General features: G+C 41.8%; 1 protein-coding gene across 2 annotated transcripts in view; it reads left to right on the forward strand.

Annotated features, from left to right (window-relative positions):
• The first annotated feature begins 8,177 nt into the window (after positions 1-8,177).
• The window catches only part of SLIT2 (slit guidance ligand 2), a 380,303-nt gene continuing 372,821 nt past the window's right edge, over positions 8,178-15,659 (forward strand). For both annotated transcript variants that reach the window (XM_061192132.1, XM_061192133.1), the window contains exons 1-3: positions 8,178-8,367; positions 11,108-11,179; positions 12,332-12,403. In XM_061192132.1, coding sequence (XP_061048115.1) covers positions 8,189-8,367; positions 11,108-11,179; positions 12,332-12,403 — 323 coding nt within the window. In that variant the 5' untranslated portion in view covers positions 8,178-8,188. The remainder of the gene's footprint in view (positions 8,368-11,107; positions 11,180-12,331; positions 12,404-15,659) is intronic.

Below are 15,659 nucleotides of genomic sequence, written 5' to 3' on the forward strand. Positions count from 1 at the left end.
TTACACAGACTTGTTTATCATTCATGTCTCATCTGCTGTAGAATTTCCATGTTGTTTTGGTGGGAAAAATATTCCTTTTGTCTTATGTAACTAAGGAGAGTGTAGCCCAAGTCATGAAAGAGAAATGAAATAATCCTATTAATATGAAAAGAAGGAGATAAAAAGGGTTGGCTCAAGTCAGATTATATTCACCCCAGTGATTCTCTACTAAATGTTTGTATGTTGTTTTTGCATTTACCATCTTCCATTAAAAATAATAGCCATAATGCGAATAAGAACAATAATATATTATTTTACAGTGTATATAGTTTTTTCAGATTCATAGTTTGCAATTCATTAACATGAATTTCCTATGATTCATGAATTAGTGAGAGGCCTAGAGCTTTGGACCCTGGCTGCTGGGGTTAAAATCCTAGCTCTACCCTTTTCTAGCTGAGTGACCTTGGACAGGTTACTTAACCTTTCTTGGCTTCATTTTCCTCATCCCTAAGGTAACATGAGCAAGTTACTCAACCATTTTGTCCCTTAACTTCCTCATCTATAAGATGATACAGTTTTCCAGGAGGATTAAATGAGGAAATGAAGTAAAACACTTGGAATAATGCCTGCACATAGTAAATACTTAATAAATGTTGCTTATTGTTGTCTCCATTTTATACATGAGAACCATCTGGTTCAACAGATAAGCACATGCAAGAAATGGATATGCAGTATATCTTATACTAATTTATTTTACATTAAAATGAAATGAATTTAAATTTTCTTTAAATGCTTTTGCAGAGTTGCATTTCAGAGCTCAAGAAGTAGAGCATAGATAATACAGAGAAAGACATTTAGTGCTTGTCACAGAGCAGTCACTTTGGAGCTCAGAGCTCTTATCTTTACAACTTCCCTCTGAATTTTAACATAACCCTTGAGGAAACTATGACCTCGTCCATTGAACAACCACCTCTTTGGACTAAGGCCAAATTGGACCTGCCACACTTTTTTATATCACCAGTGAGCTAAAACCGATTTTTATATATTAAACTTAGCAAGTGATTTGATGATAGAAAACACTTATTTTGGATCCCAATTAAATGAATGTTATCCCCCCCCAAAAGAATTCCATAATTCTCATTAGTAGATCTGTATTACAAAAATTTGTAATCAATAGTTACATTTTTAATTACATCAGCAAAACAGTTGTGGAAATTTGTTTTCTTTCTTTATTATGTTAAGTGTCTTCATAATATCCCTGGTTTTGCCTATTGGCCTTCAAAACCTAAAGTACTATCTGGTTCTTAACAGAAAAAGTTTGCTAACTCTTGGTCTAAGACATTAATGTGACTACTTTATATGAGTAAATGGCTTTTTGACCATCAGGCAGGTATACACTTTGAACTATATTTTTCCAATAGTGGTTATGAATTGCCTCTGTTAATCAGATTTGATTTTTATCTAAAATATATTATATTTAGCCTTGGGATTTGAAAATATTTATTTTGAGTTTATGTTAGATGACAGCAAATTTCTTTGTAATTTTAGCGTGATATTGTGACCCTGTATGAGAACAGTCAACCTTTTTGAAATTAGCAGAAGGAGCCTGCAGATGTTGTGAGGGGTTCCTGCCCCCTCTTTCCCAAATAACACAGAAAGATTTTCTTCTTCTGTGAAAATCCAGGAGGCATTTTTAAATTTAGTAAGTCAAAAGATTAGGCAATTTAAAACTATTTTTACAACTGAATTTCCTTTTCCTCAAAGGTTAATTTCTTGTAAATTTATTTTAACCTCATAAAACTATTAACATTTTTGCTGTTTATTTTCGCTTGGGCTTTTAAATGTTAATGTGTTTTTTAACCTGCATCATTGAGACATCTTTAATGTCTCAGAATTAAAGGAGCTGAGACATACATGGTGAGGAGCCCAGGGTCTGGAACCAGATATTACTTAATAAATATAGTTACATTATTACTGAGAACTGGGAAGGTTCTATAGTTCAACTGGTCTAATCCCAACATTATATAATTGAGAAAAACTAAGTCCAGAAAATCTAAGTGATATATCCAAAGCTTCCCAAGCATTCCCACTTAGCAGCATATCCAAATTTCAGATTTTCATTTTCATTTCACTAAACCATCAACAGGATATTTTATTATGTCACTGGAAAACCAACTCCACCTCTTCAAAAGAGTATTATGGGACATAATTATCATGAAACTAATTGTATCCATCTTCCCTCTTTTGTTCTTGATCTTTCCTCTGCTCTTAAAATACCTTTCCCAGGGTTTCCAGGGCTCAGCACAAGGAGCTACTTGATCATTGTAATAGTTAATTGAAATATCTAATCTATTCTCACAATACAAATAAAATATTTTAGAAATGTTCACCTCTGAGTAGTAGTAGTAATGATGAAAATAATTATACTGCCCTTTATTTAATAAATAAATACCTAACAGCACAATACCTCCATACTAGCATAGAGGTATTGTGCTGTTAGTTTGACAGATATGATCTTAATCTTCCTGATAATCATGAAAAGTAGGCATTTTTATTCCCACACATATGAAATATTAAACTGGAAAAAACTTGTGTAATGAATTTGGTACCTGGCTGAGACATAACAATTAGAACAGCTTGCTGAGATGGAAGCTCCTTCCATTTCTCAAGGCCATTTCTTTGGAAAATGAGCCTAAATTCTTGTTACCTCTGTGGGGCTGCCCATGAAAACATTTTGGTGCCCCCTAGAGGTTATCAGGAATGTACACTTGTCAAATGTCAGGGAATGGGAAGCTGAAGTCAATTCAGCAGGTGCTACCTATCATTCATTGCTGCCTGAGTCTCCAAACTTAGATACAACCACAGAGGAACTCTAGAGAGCTGTGCTTCTCCAGCTTCAGTGAGTATCAAAACCACTTGGCAGCTTATTAGAACTCAGGTTTATGTACTCCAGCCCCAGAGTTTCTGATTGTGTGCTGAGGTGGGGCCTGAAAATGTGCATTTCTAACTATAATCCCTGGTGTTTCTGATGCTGCTGGTCCGGGGACCACACTCTGAAATCCACTGCCCTAGAGAATCATCCCAAAGTTTAAGCTAGCTCCAGAAGCTGGTCCGGTTTCAGTAATCGGGCACAGCTACTGTCAATCCTAGTTCTCCCCTGCTCCCTTTAGATGATGTAAACAGTGTGTGCAGAGAGATGTGGACATCTGTATGAGGGTGACAGTTCCTGATGAACTACAGATTCCTTGATCTCTGGGAATTCCAGAGACTCCATAGGGTGGGTGTAGGAGAACCAGTTGAGGTATGAGGTCAGAGAACTCAGGTTCTGGTTTCAACTGTGTCATGTAATCAGACCTGGCTGAAGACCAACGTCCTCACCTGAACACAAATAAAATAGCAACCATCTAGAATTACACTGTGGTTTTAACTCTATCAAATAGCTTGGAACCTAGGAGGCATGAAACAAATTTAAATTACATCTTCATCTCCGTGATGTTATGGTTCCATATTTACATTTCCAATATAAAAATATTATAAGAAAAATTATGTAATTAACATGAACACATTTTGCAACAATGGAAAATAGTAACATGAAAGTAAAATCCACAGAATGATTCTATAAGTTTCATGAATTCAATCAGTGCTATTACTGTTATCTAACTCTGTTTTTACTCATATTTACCTATTTTTCATCAATTCTCCTTTCTTATTCCTTTTCCCCATGTATCCCAATTTCACCAAATTTTCCTCCATAGAAAATGCAAATTGAGAGAATGCCTTCTCATTTTTGTTTCATTTTGTTTTTTTACTGTATGAGTGTTTAAATGTCTAAATTGTTTTCTCAATCATTCTAGCAACTGGATTTTTTTTCTCAAGGTAATAGGGGACTTGAATGTTGACTCTAGTGGATTCTACTTCTGTTTAATCCAGGTCGGGATTTATGGAGACCTCATGTGGTGACAAAAGGGACCACAGAAGACTTTCTTCAGGATGGGTGTAACAGAGTCAAAGAGAAATTCAGAACTCATTTGGGAACAACATAATCTAGAAAGAACTAAGACCTAGAAGCTAATGGTCCTGAAGCATGTGAAGCCTCCAAAAACATCCTGAAATAATACTGAAGGAATAATATAATTATATTTTTTTGAATGAGAAATCTGGTCACTCATGTATAAATTTCCCTTTATTAACTGAAAAGTTGATGACACAAAGAAATTAATACGCCATGTCTCTCAGGAATTAGTTGTACTCTTCCTTTTTTTCTTAATGAAATCCACTGGACATATCTTCTCATTCAAATTTGTATCAAATTAAAAAATATGTTTCTGTAGGCTGTGAATGTTATTTTTGGCTCTTTTCTTGGTTTTACACAGAACGGAAAGGGAGCCAGAGAAGGAATCAAACTTGAACTCATGTCTATGACTTGCATTGTGCAATGCTATAAATAGCATGACGTGAATATTTGGAATGCAAGATATGTTTTTGCAAGTAAAATACAGAACCATGATTCTATGTGGTGGATGAAGTTGAACATAAATACTCATATCTTGTTGCTGACAGGGTATCAAAGTTGTGGAATTAGGTTAATTAGTGTAGGGGTAAACATATTTCAACCACATAATTCACTAGTACAGACTATAAAGAAAATTCCCTAGGGGTGTGTGCGGTGGGGAGCGATGGAAGAATCTTTCATCAGTGATAGGTACTTGTTCTTTGTCTCATTTTCCTTACAGGAAAAATGTGACTCTGGCTTCCAATTTTTTCTTAAGGAAGTTACGTAACAGACCTTTAAGCTAAAATCTAGAAGAACAAATGAGTTAATGAATGTTAAATGCTTTTGAAGTATTTAAAAGAACAGAGGACTATTAAATCTGTGGCATTAAAATGAGTACTCCTCAGAGTTCCAATTCAGTTATCTAATGGGTACCCCGTCTTTGGAGATGCCCTCACAATGACTTTAAGTTTTCCATGGCAGGCAAAATGACATAGGTAGAGGTAGCCATTTTGCAAAGATATTTCGGAAAATGTAAGTAGGAAAAAAGTTACTGGGGATATGGGAGAAATTTCAGATTGAGGATATTCTTGTGGTAAAGAAATCGGTCAATTTTCAGAGCACCTCCTGTGTGTCGGGCATATTGTTAGATGCTGGGAATAGAAAAATGAATTGGATGGGTCCTCTTGCCTTCAAGGGGGTGACAGATAATTACACAAATAATTATCACACTGTGAGTGGTATTAGGCTGGGGACTTGCACAAATTCCTGTGAAAGCGGTGAAAGGTGGAATGGAAGCAGGAAGAACGAGGTGAGGCGTTTTAAATTCAAGCGAAATTGTTGACTCATTTAGATGCCATTTCAAACAATAGTGACTTTGGTTTTTGCTGGGGGCGGCGGGGCGTGGGGTGGGAGGCAGGAGAGTGGTAGCAGTCGTCAGACACACATCACACTAAAAAGACAAGAAGAAACAAGGAAATTCTCTTCCAAAACAGTGAGGAAAAAATATCCAGAACTTCCCTGAAATAAAGGAAGCCTTCTGGTTACAACGTGCGTTGCTAGGGATTTATTTTTTTCCTCCTTTCCTAAGAGAGTAAAATCAGGCAGACACATTCAAGCCCTTAGAGTTTTGTGAGCATATTGTGTATTCAGGACGTCAACTGAGCATGGTGTTAAGTGCGTGACTATAAAGAAAGGGTTAAACGGAAGGGGGTGGGTCGGAGATGGGAAGGCTGGCGAGAAGGTTCAAAAACACCATTTTCCAACTTGCAAAAACTCTGAACTTTTAAGCACCCAAAAATACACATGTGTGTGTCTGTGAGCTCAGGCAGATCTATTTCGGTAGAATTTTAAAAAAATAATTTAAAATCGTAATCTCTCTGTCTCTCTCTGTGCTTCAAACACCGAGCAGCCCCCTTAGGATCGCTTGGCAAAAGCTGCAGCAGAGGCACCGGCAGCACTACTTACGAGCCGCGCTCAAAGCCACCCTCTCGTCCTTCCCCCGCTGCGAACTACCGTTTTCGAGTCTGGGTCACCTCTGGGGCCCTGGAGTTGGGGGCGGGGGCCCGGGAACCTCCTTCCTCCGCCAAACTTTGCCCGGGCGTGGGAGCGAGGGCGCGAGCCGCGGTGCGCGCGAACGCGCCGCCGGCCGCCGCCTCCGCCCGGCGCTGGCAGCCGGGGGGCCTCACCTCTCCGCTGCGAGGTGCGGGCTCCCAGCGCTCAGCCAGTGGGCGGTGCCGGGCCGCGCGAGGCGGAGCCGAGGGGGTGGGGGCTCCGCCGGGTATATAAATCCGGCGCCGGTTTAACTTCTGACTTGGGGTTATTTATTTGGGGAGTACGCGGACGGCGGAGGCTGGCGGAGGCTGGCGGCGGCGGCGGTGGTGGCTGCCGCAGACAGTGGTTAAAAAAAGGCGGCGGCGGCGAGTGATGGGAGCGCCGTGGCTCCCGGGCGCAGGCGGGAGCTGCCGAGCTTTCCGGGCAAGGCGGGAGCGCTGAGGAGAAAGGGGAGCGTCCGGGGGCTCGCGGCCGGCTCCAGAGGCGCGGGCTGGGTTTTTGTTCGGCTGCGCTGAGCGCCAGGCAGCCCGAGCCAACAACTCCAGTTACAACAACAACCCACCTTCCCGCAGCCGAGCGAGACTAGGGCTGCTGCGTCCGTCCTATTGTTTAGACACTTGCCAGGAGCTCGGGAGTCAGCAGAGCCACCGAGTCCCCGTTCCCTGTCGCCGCTTTCCCTCTTCCCCACTTCCCTCCCCCAAGAAAGGGGCGCAGAAAGCCACCTGGAGAGGGGAAAGGGGCTGGAAGGAGACAGGCTGCTCCGGACTGCGGCCGCCGAGTCAGGTGCAGCGCCCAGAGTCGGGCGGCGTCGCGACGTCGGCGGTACGACTCCCACCGTGGCTGTGGGGACTGGATTCAAACCCTGGGAAAAGTTCCTGCACTTTGAGAAGGAGGACCCACTTGTGGGCTGTCGGGGGGAGACCGAGGGGCTGCCCCGGCCCAGGAGCCTGCTCTTATTTCTTCCACCTTTGCCATCAGGTGTCTGCTGCGGAGCTGCGGCGTATCCGGGAGACGAGAGGGGCTGACACACGCACGCACACAGGACTGCCGTTCAGCTGCCTCCTGGGGTCTCCTCGGATTAGCAGATACCACCGACCCAGCTGCCGTCTCTCCACCATTCGGAACGCCCCGGGAAGCGGACACCTCCAGCTTGGCCTTTCCACTCTTTCTGGCCGGCCGGCCAGCCATTCCCTACTCAGCCTTAGCAGGAGCTCTCATCCTCAACTTGGCCTCTTGGATTTCCTCTCCCGGGGTCGTGACTAGTGGATATTCCTGCCTGCTGGGCGGCTCGATTGCCCTTTTGTCTTTTCTGCGTGACCCCGGGGAAGGCCCTCGTGCGGAGCGTCTCCAAGGACGCCGGGGCGGGAGGCGGAATTGCCCAGACATCCTTCAGCGAAGTGCATGTGTGTTTGCAAATCGTCCTCCGCTGTCGGTAGACGACGAGGACCGGCCCGGGCTGCGGAGGAGCAGCAGGCCGGTGGGGCAGGCCGCGTGAGTGAGCCTCGCCAGGAGCCCCGCAGCGCGGTCCCGCGCCCCCTAGGCTGCGCGTCAGCCCGGTGCGCCCCCGCGCGCCATGTCCGGTCGTCCAGCGCGCTCCGCTCCCGGCCCGCGGGGCTCCTGCGCCTTCTAGTTTCGGAGAGCCCACTTTGACCGAGGCCACCATTCCTACTGAGCTTCCTTCTTCTGTCTCCTACCGTCCCCACTGGAATTGGATTTGCAGAGGGGGTAGGTGGAACCGGATCACCCCTGTTCCACGCGCAACTGGCCCCTGCATCTTCACGATCTTCACCGCGGTTGGGAGCTCCAGGTCTTTTACCTCCAAGTTGATATTTGTGAGGCAGACGACGTGTGACCTCCTCCCCGCTGCTTTGGGGTCTCCCTGTAGCCTTGGCCGGGCCAACTGATCTTCAGGACCTAAAGTTGCCCAAGGAGCGCCTGCCTTGCAGGAGGAGGGTGAGGGGAGCTGAGAGGCGTGTATCTGTGTTAGCTTTACTGCCTTGAATATTACTGTTACTTCTATATTATCTTGTGCACGTTTTCCGGACACTCTGGGTTGCTAGACTCGCGCCAGGCACTGGGCCTCAGGCACAGCGCAGTTCCAGCAGAGCAGCAAGCTAAAGAGAAAACCCCTGGCGCCGGCGAGCTAGGAGGCGGCGGGGGAAGATGCGCGGCGTGGGCTGGCAGACGCTGTCCCTGTCGCTGGGGTTAGTGCTGGCGATCTTGAACAAGGTGGCGCCGCAAGCGTGTCCGGCGCAGTGCTCCTGCTCCGGGAGCACAGTGGACTGTCACGGGCTGGCGCTGCGCAGTGTGCCCAGGAACATCCCGCGCAGCACTGAGAGACTGTGAGTATGGGCTCTTCCTCCCCCTTCCTCCCCACCATCGGGGTCGCGCAGCCCCTGCGTCGAGACTGGAGGGACTGAGCGGCACAGAGAACTGTGCCTGGGGCAGTCCTCACTAGCTTTCCCGAAGGCGCATCCTGGTCTTGAACTCTCTGGGAGGGCGCTGCCCGGGGAGGGGCCACTGCCCAAGGAGGGGCGGGCCCGCTGGCTGCTGCGCTTGGTCCCTTCCTCCCGCTCCAGTGCCGCCACTCGCAGCCCTCTGCGGGCGAGTTCTGTGAGGCTGGGGAGACGGGGAGATGGGGGACGAATAGTCGCGGATGCCCGGGGCAAGGGAGACGCGACTTTGTTCCTCGGACTCTGTAAACGGAGTCACCTTGCGGTTGGGAACTGTCGCGGGTCGGTTCAGGGCCGAGTCCCGGCTCTTGTCACCGCGGGGTGGCGCGAAGAAGGGGGGGTTGACGCGGGAGGGGGGGTACTCAAAAGAGAGAAACCTCCGCTCCCCGGCTTTGTGTCGCCCTCCTGGGGACTGAGGGAGAGGAGACGGGGTCGTGGGGCGGCTGAGCCAGCCCAGGGGCGCTTCTACAGGCCGCGGAAGGAAGGATGCCCCAGGACGGCAGCAGCTTCCGCGGTGGCCGCGCGCAGCCCCCCGCGACTCTTCCCCCGCCTTTCATTTCTCCTGGGAGGAGGCGGCGGCGGCGGCGAGCCCCAAGGACCTGTCCGAGGGGGGAGGCTCCGGAGGCGGACCACGTCCCGTCGGCTAGGCGAAGTTAGGGCTGGTTCTCCAAGCGGAGCCGGCCAAGTCGGGTCTGACCAATTTGGTGACCCCGCGGCCCTCGGCTGCCCCCTTCGGCCCTTCCTGCTGAGCCGTAGTGCCCCCTTTCCACCTTTCTGGCAGTTTCTGCGTCCCTGCTCGTGGCAGCATCTCCCCTTTCTTCCTCTCTTCGCGCTCTGCTGCCCGCAGACATCCCCGCCTCCCTGTCTCTGTGAGCCTCTAATGAAGAAGTAATCGCAACGCGGGTGTTGACGGCCCACGCGCCGCTTGTGGGGCGCTTTCCGAGTTCAGGGAAGTGGAGCGTGGAGGCCGTTCTCTTTGTGAACGCAGAGGCCGCCGCCCCGCGCTTCCCGGGCGCCCAGGGCGCGCTCCACTCGCCGCTGAGCTTGGGCCCGGCGGGGCGAGGGCGGCCGGGGCAACGCTCTCAGCCTGCGCTCCCCGGGCCCCTGCGCCCCCAGGCTGTGAGGGGGCCGGACGGCGGAGGGGACGCCTTGGACTCGCAGGTTTCCACCAGCGCGGCCCGCAGCGCGTCGAGTCGATCTTCTTATCCAACCCATTTTCCTCGCCCTCAGTTTAAAGGCCAGAGTTGAGCCATTCCTTCCCTTGCCAGTGGCTGCCCCATCCCGAGCCCCACTGGGCCGCCCGCTACTCCGTCTCTGCCCTCCTTCCCTGGCCCGCAGCGCTGGGCAGGTTGAGGCCCTACCAAGGGTATCTTGTCAGAATGTGATCTCCCAAGTTTGTCTGGGATTGGGGGTCTGGCGGTGGCGGTTGGGACTCAGCTTATGTCAAGTAGCCCGGAAAAAGAAAGACCCCAACCACTGTAGGAACAATTCGATGGTACTTTGCTCAGCACGGAAAATGGGTTGGGGAGAAAGCAGTGCAGAACTCTGTTTTAGCCCTTGTCATTTCATGCTATTCAGAACAGTTTAAAGTTTAAGCACTAACATGTCTTATTCAACAAAAAAGGGAATGGTTCGGGGAAAAAATAGCAATTGAGTTTTAAGGTCCTTGAAAAAAAATTTATCCCTATGAGGGATCTATAAAGAAGTTTCAGAAAATAGTTTACTCAGTGCTGGCTTATAAAATTATATCATTGACAACATAAACACATTAAATACACATGATGTTTTAAAGTCAAGGTAAGGTTTACTTCCGTGAAGGACAACATTCAAACCGCAGCAAAAACTGGTTTTATTTGAAATGATTGGAACCAGGGCAAGTTTAGATCTTGACCTAAGATGCCAGAAAAGGGGTTTGTGACTCTTGAGGGAAACGTGGTGCTGAAATCTGAACAAAAATGTCAGGGCCTGAATACTATTTCCATTATTGCCCTTGCTAGTGGTTTTCACTTTACGGTCACAGCGGGGGTCCCTGAGCTGCAAATGAAGAGTTTCGTTTTCATACAAACATAGAATTGTTGGAAGGTAAATGCTTATAAATGCGAGTCTTTGAAGTGCAGTTCTTTTGATGGCACTCTAACTTTATTCTTTGCCTTAGGAAGTTTAGCCATGGTGCCACCTAAGGATAGGGTTCTGAATTTTTAAAATTTCTTCCTGAATAGTATTAGAAAAGTGTTCCTTTAACTTCCTGAAGGTAACTTTTTGGGAATGTTCCTAACAGTAGTAGTAAATAGCAGAATACCTGTGAAATTCACATACACCTCCTTATAAAATCAAAAATTGAAAGCATCCCATACACACACAAAAGAGAACGTCTCTTGATAAGGGAATCACTTCATTTTCTTGTCATATGACAGCAAGCATGGACTCTGTAAACTTAAGAATCATTTAAAAAATTTTCTTTCAAAGATGACTTCCTTTTCTTTCTGTCTCTTTTACTTTGCAGACTACTTTAGTAATTGGAACTGATCCTTTATCTCAAAGCTTTTATTTAGTTTATATTTGTCTTTATTTAACTAGATAGTGGTAGAAATTAAACGGAACTTTCATTTTCTTACCTATTTTCTCTTAGGGATTTGAATGGAAATAACATCACACGGATTACTAAGACAGATTTTGCTGGTCTTCGACACCTAAGAGTTCTGTAAGTATGTTCTTCTGTGTTTTGGAGAATTCTCTTTTGTTTTTTAAGGTTGTGTATTTTGAATTGTTACTGATCTCAGTTTTAATAACTGTCTCAATGACAGAAACATAAAATTTTAAAAGACCTTGGTTTCCTTTCTTTTTTTTTGTTTATCAGTGTACTTCAATTTTTAATAAAAATGTAGGCGTTTATTTTAAGGTTGGATGCAAGCCATAGAAACAGTATAATGGAAATGACTTCAAATGTTTGCTATACCATACCCTAAGTGCCTTATGCATATAAAAATGTAGAATAGTTGCTTTTACAATATGAATGAGTAATGTGAGACATTTGATATACTTTTAGGATTTGAGATTAACTATAAAGTGGGCCTGCATTTTATTATTGCTAATATAAAAATGTTCAGACTTCTAGCAAACAACATGTACCTATATTTTCTAACATTAAAATCAAACAGTCCAGGTTTTCGCAGAGTTTTTAGTGGGAAATGTTTCTCTATAAAAATATGTTGGTCATATTTTGAATCGTTTCTTGTATTTTATATCTTTGCAGCTCTTATAAAATTGTTGCAGTATGATTACTTTTTTAATTAATGTGTTAAGTTAGTTGTGAATGAACAATCATTTGAGATTCAGTGTAATGTAAAATTGTTTTTACCTACAGATTTATAAATGTTTACATTGCAGTGAACATATACTCTTGATCATTGCGTGTTCATTGTTCATTTTTGAAAAACACATTTTTGGCCTTTATGAATTCTTCCAGTTTCTGACGTATATCCATCAGTGAATTGAAGTATGTGTATGATGAATTATTGTATGTTGTTTCTTTCAGTTAAGAACTCACTTGAAAAACAGCCATCAAAGTTGTAGTGTCATGGGTTACTTTTCGGGATATACTATAGTTTATGGTTCAGGATTCTGACGAAATTTTGTGAGAAACTGAATTAGTATTTTTTATGGAAGTTTCGTGATGAGGATGCTATTTTCCTTCACTGATTTTTCTCAGATATAACATTGTTAGATTTGATATTGAATCTCAAACCAGAGCAGTATTTAACTTCATAAAGGGACAAGTTTTCAGTTGCTGAATTGACACTTTTTCAGATGGTGAGTGGTAACATTAAGACTCCTGTTATACTTTGCATTTCAGTCAGCTTATGGAGAATAAGATTAGCACCATTGAAAGAGGAGCATTCCAGGATCTTAAAGAACTGGAGAGACTGTAAGTATTTTCAATTCCAAACTTATGACGACATAACTATATTTTAAAAAATACTTGCATTTCAAGGACCATGTCTTCAATTTCATGTCTTAGTCTTTGTAAGTTTACAGAAACAAGAAGTTGATAAAGTGATTTTCAAACTAATTTACAATTAGAAATAATAGAATTTTTGCATAAATAGTACTAACTTGCACAAGTTCAAAAATACAGACTTACTTTCCTGAGACATTTACTTCCTTGGTAACCATTGCTTTGGTACTTAGAGATGTACATTTTTTCTTATTTTTCATCTAGTTTGTTTTATTTGCTTATGTAGGAAGAAAGGTGGTAATTTTATTTGTATTTATGGTGCATTATGGAAAAGAAGAGTTTTGCTGATAGTTATTTTAGTTCCCACGCTATTGCTATGTGTGTCATTAGTGACATTTGAGGAAATATTTAAAGTTCTTAGTGATAAAGATTTGCTTTCTGATATTTAACACTTGTGGTGAATATTGTTAATAACTGCTATTCACAGTTTTATTTCATTATATTATAGTAGCTTTCTAAATATTTTTTTGCTGGAAAAAGAATTTAGTAGAAATGGAAGTAAGAGTTATGTTATCAAAGCACATCATTTAACATGGATTGTTTTTTTCCAAGAAGACCAAATGTGGACTTCAGGATTTAAAATACATTTTTATTTTTTCAGACACAAAATCTTATGGATTGTTATATATTACTGGAGGACCATTATTATTTTATGCCTATAGTGTATATATACAAAAGACAAAAACCTCTGCTGAAATAATTAGATAAAATACACAGTTTGTAATTTGAAATATGAATTACATATCTCCATATGTCTTGATAATTCAAGTTTAGTAGCTTTGCATTTCTAAGGGCAAATATCAGCTCTCTTAAAAGTAGCAACAATTATTTTAATGTTTCCATGCCTGTTTTAAGAGGCACTTTAGGTAAAAATAAAAATTTTATTTAAAATAGTGAAATATGAAGTTCATTTAGGGCATAGCACATACTCAGATTCACTGGGCCCAAGGGCAAAAGTTAATTCTGTGTAATTGTAAATATAAAAGTGGCTTGTCAACTTCTAAGGTATTTGTAAATATAGGCTACATTTTTATAACCTAAAGTAAACTTAAACAGAGAGATCTAATTTATTTTGCTATAAAATTTTGTTCATGAATAATATTACAATATAGGGATATAATTGTGGAATTCAAAATAAATTTAAAACCAGTACTTAGAGCTAGTTTTGGGGAGGGGATAAAAATAAGGTAAATATTTGGTTAAGTTTATAACAAAGTTTATAAGTTCATAAGCTGTTTCTTAATATATAAAAATACTCTGAAAGTATTTATTCTTTGATCTCTATTATGAATAGCTAATTTCTAGTGAGAACTTGGCAAAAGTATTTTTAATTCATCCATTAAAAACTAAGCATTAATATAATTTAAATGTTTAGTAAGATGAATAGATAATTTAAAATTATCATTTAAACATTAACAGTTTTTTCATGAATAACTTTTATTTATTCATATATATGTGTTTAGTAGTCACATATATACATTTTTCCATGTGAGAGAGAAAGAGAGATATATATATGTATATGTATATTTTTTTCTTAAACAACTTCGACATCATTGAAGGATTCTCAGTGGCTTTTCATGAAGTCTGTATTTTGTTTATATTGTAGTTTAAAATATTTTCAGAAACAGTGGAACAAAACAAACTTTCTCATTATTTTTCAAGCCACTTTGGAGTATCATTTGAACTTTCATCTTGAATAAATTAACTTTTCCTAAAAATTATTAATCAGATACCTTATGATCTGAAATTCGATTAAAGTTGTAAGTAGGTACTATTTTTTGACTTTTACTTCCCCGGGAATGTCACTTCATCTCAGAACAATTTTCTATTCTACGGAGATGCAGTCAGATGTTTCAGAGTGGGAGGAGGATTTGTAATTTTGAATGAAAACTAATATATATGCAAGACTTCTTTAAATCACCCCAGCTGTTGGCCGAGAGCAAATATTTCATATTTGTGAGGAAAAGCTGAGAAAATTCCTTTTGTTTACAACTGCCAAGTCTATCTGATGGAAGCACATTGTTATCTGACAGCCAATTCATCTCCTTGGGACTCTGGAATTCAAAACCATTTCTTAGGAGCATTGTGGATACACTTCTCAAATATTTATTTTTTTAAATACATTAAATGGCAAGCAGTTTTGCTAAAGAATGCATTCAGGTTATTGTGGAACAAACTATTTTAAGTTTTGTTCAGTATATTAATTAAAAAATAAAAATTAAAAAAGCTACCCAGAGAGTTCTATAATCAAATTACTATGGCCTTATAATAATATTATTGTGGTATATATTCTTATTGTAGTAGGTGATGTCATTAACATCACACAAATTGCCTTTTTTTCCCCCGAAAGTTGCAAGAGACAATGTAATAAGCAGGAAGTAATCAGTGAATTAACTTTTAAATAATTATGTTTTTTAGCAATTTAAATGTGAGTTTTAAATTCAAACTCCAAATTATGGAAAGGTGTATAAATGCAGGTTATACTGTATATATATATAATATATAATATAGCAAGTGAATTTTCGTTCTTTGTGTGAAGAACAAAAAATAAAAACATTAACTTTATTCGTATGCAATTTATGGTTCTAAGTTATTTTTTCATTTTAAAATGATAAAATCAGAACAATTCCAAATGATATTTTGTGAATATTTCAAAATTATAAGTTTTTTTCTTTTTATTTTATGTTGATAGAGTTTAAACTTGATCTAGGGAAAGAAGACATCTGAGAACAGAAGATAAGAGCTGTGCCTTTTAGAAATCCAACTTTTAATCTCTAAGAAACAGGGTCATGTGATTAGGTTGGATTTAATTTTAGTATAGGATGAGAAAATCATTATTGGTAAATCAAAGCGTTATAGCTACAAAAGAAACACATTTTTTCCACTTCAAAGAATTGATGAAATACAAAGTTATCAGTCAAAATGTCAAGAAGTAGATGGGTATAGAAATCCTCTCTCCCTTCCTCCCTTTTCTGTCTCACTGCCTCCTTTCCCCTCACTTCCTTCTTTGTATTGTATAGAGAACAACAGCAGATGATACGATGATCAGAATGTGGTTATGAATCATTGTAAAAGGAATAAGTTTTAATCACGCCTACACACTATGAGCACACAGTACTTCCTGTTTTGACAGTTTCCTACTCTACGCCCTGACCTAACATGTGCA

The sequence above is a fragment of the Eubalaena glacialis genome, chromosome 5 (genome assembly GCF_028564815.1).
Source record: "Eubalaena glacialis isolate mEubGla1 chromosome 5, mEubGla1.1.hap2.+ XY, whole genome shotgun sequence".
Classification (NCBI taxonomy): domain Eukaryota; kingdom Metazoa; phylum Chordata; class Mammalia; order Artiodactyla; family Balaenidae; genus Eubalaena; species Eubalaena glacialis.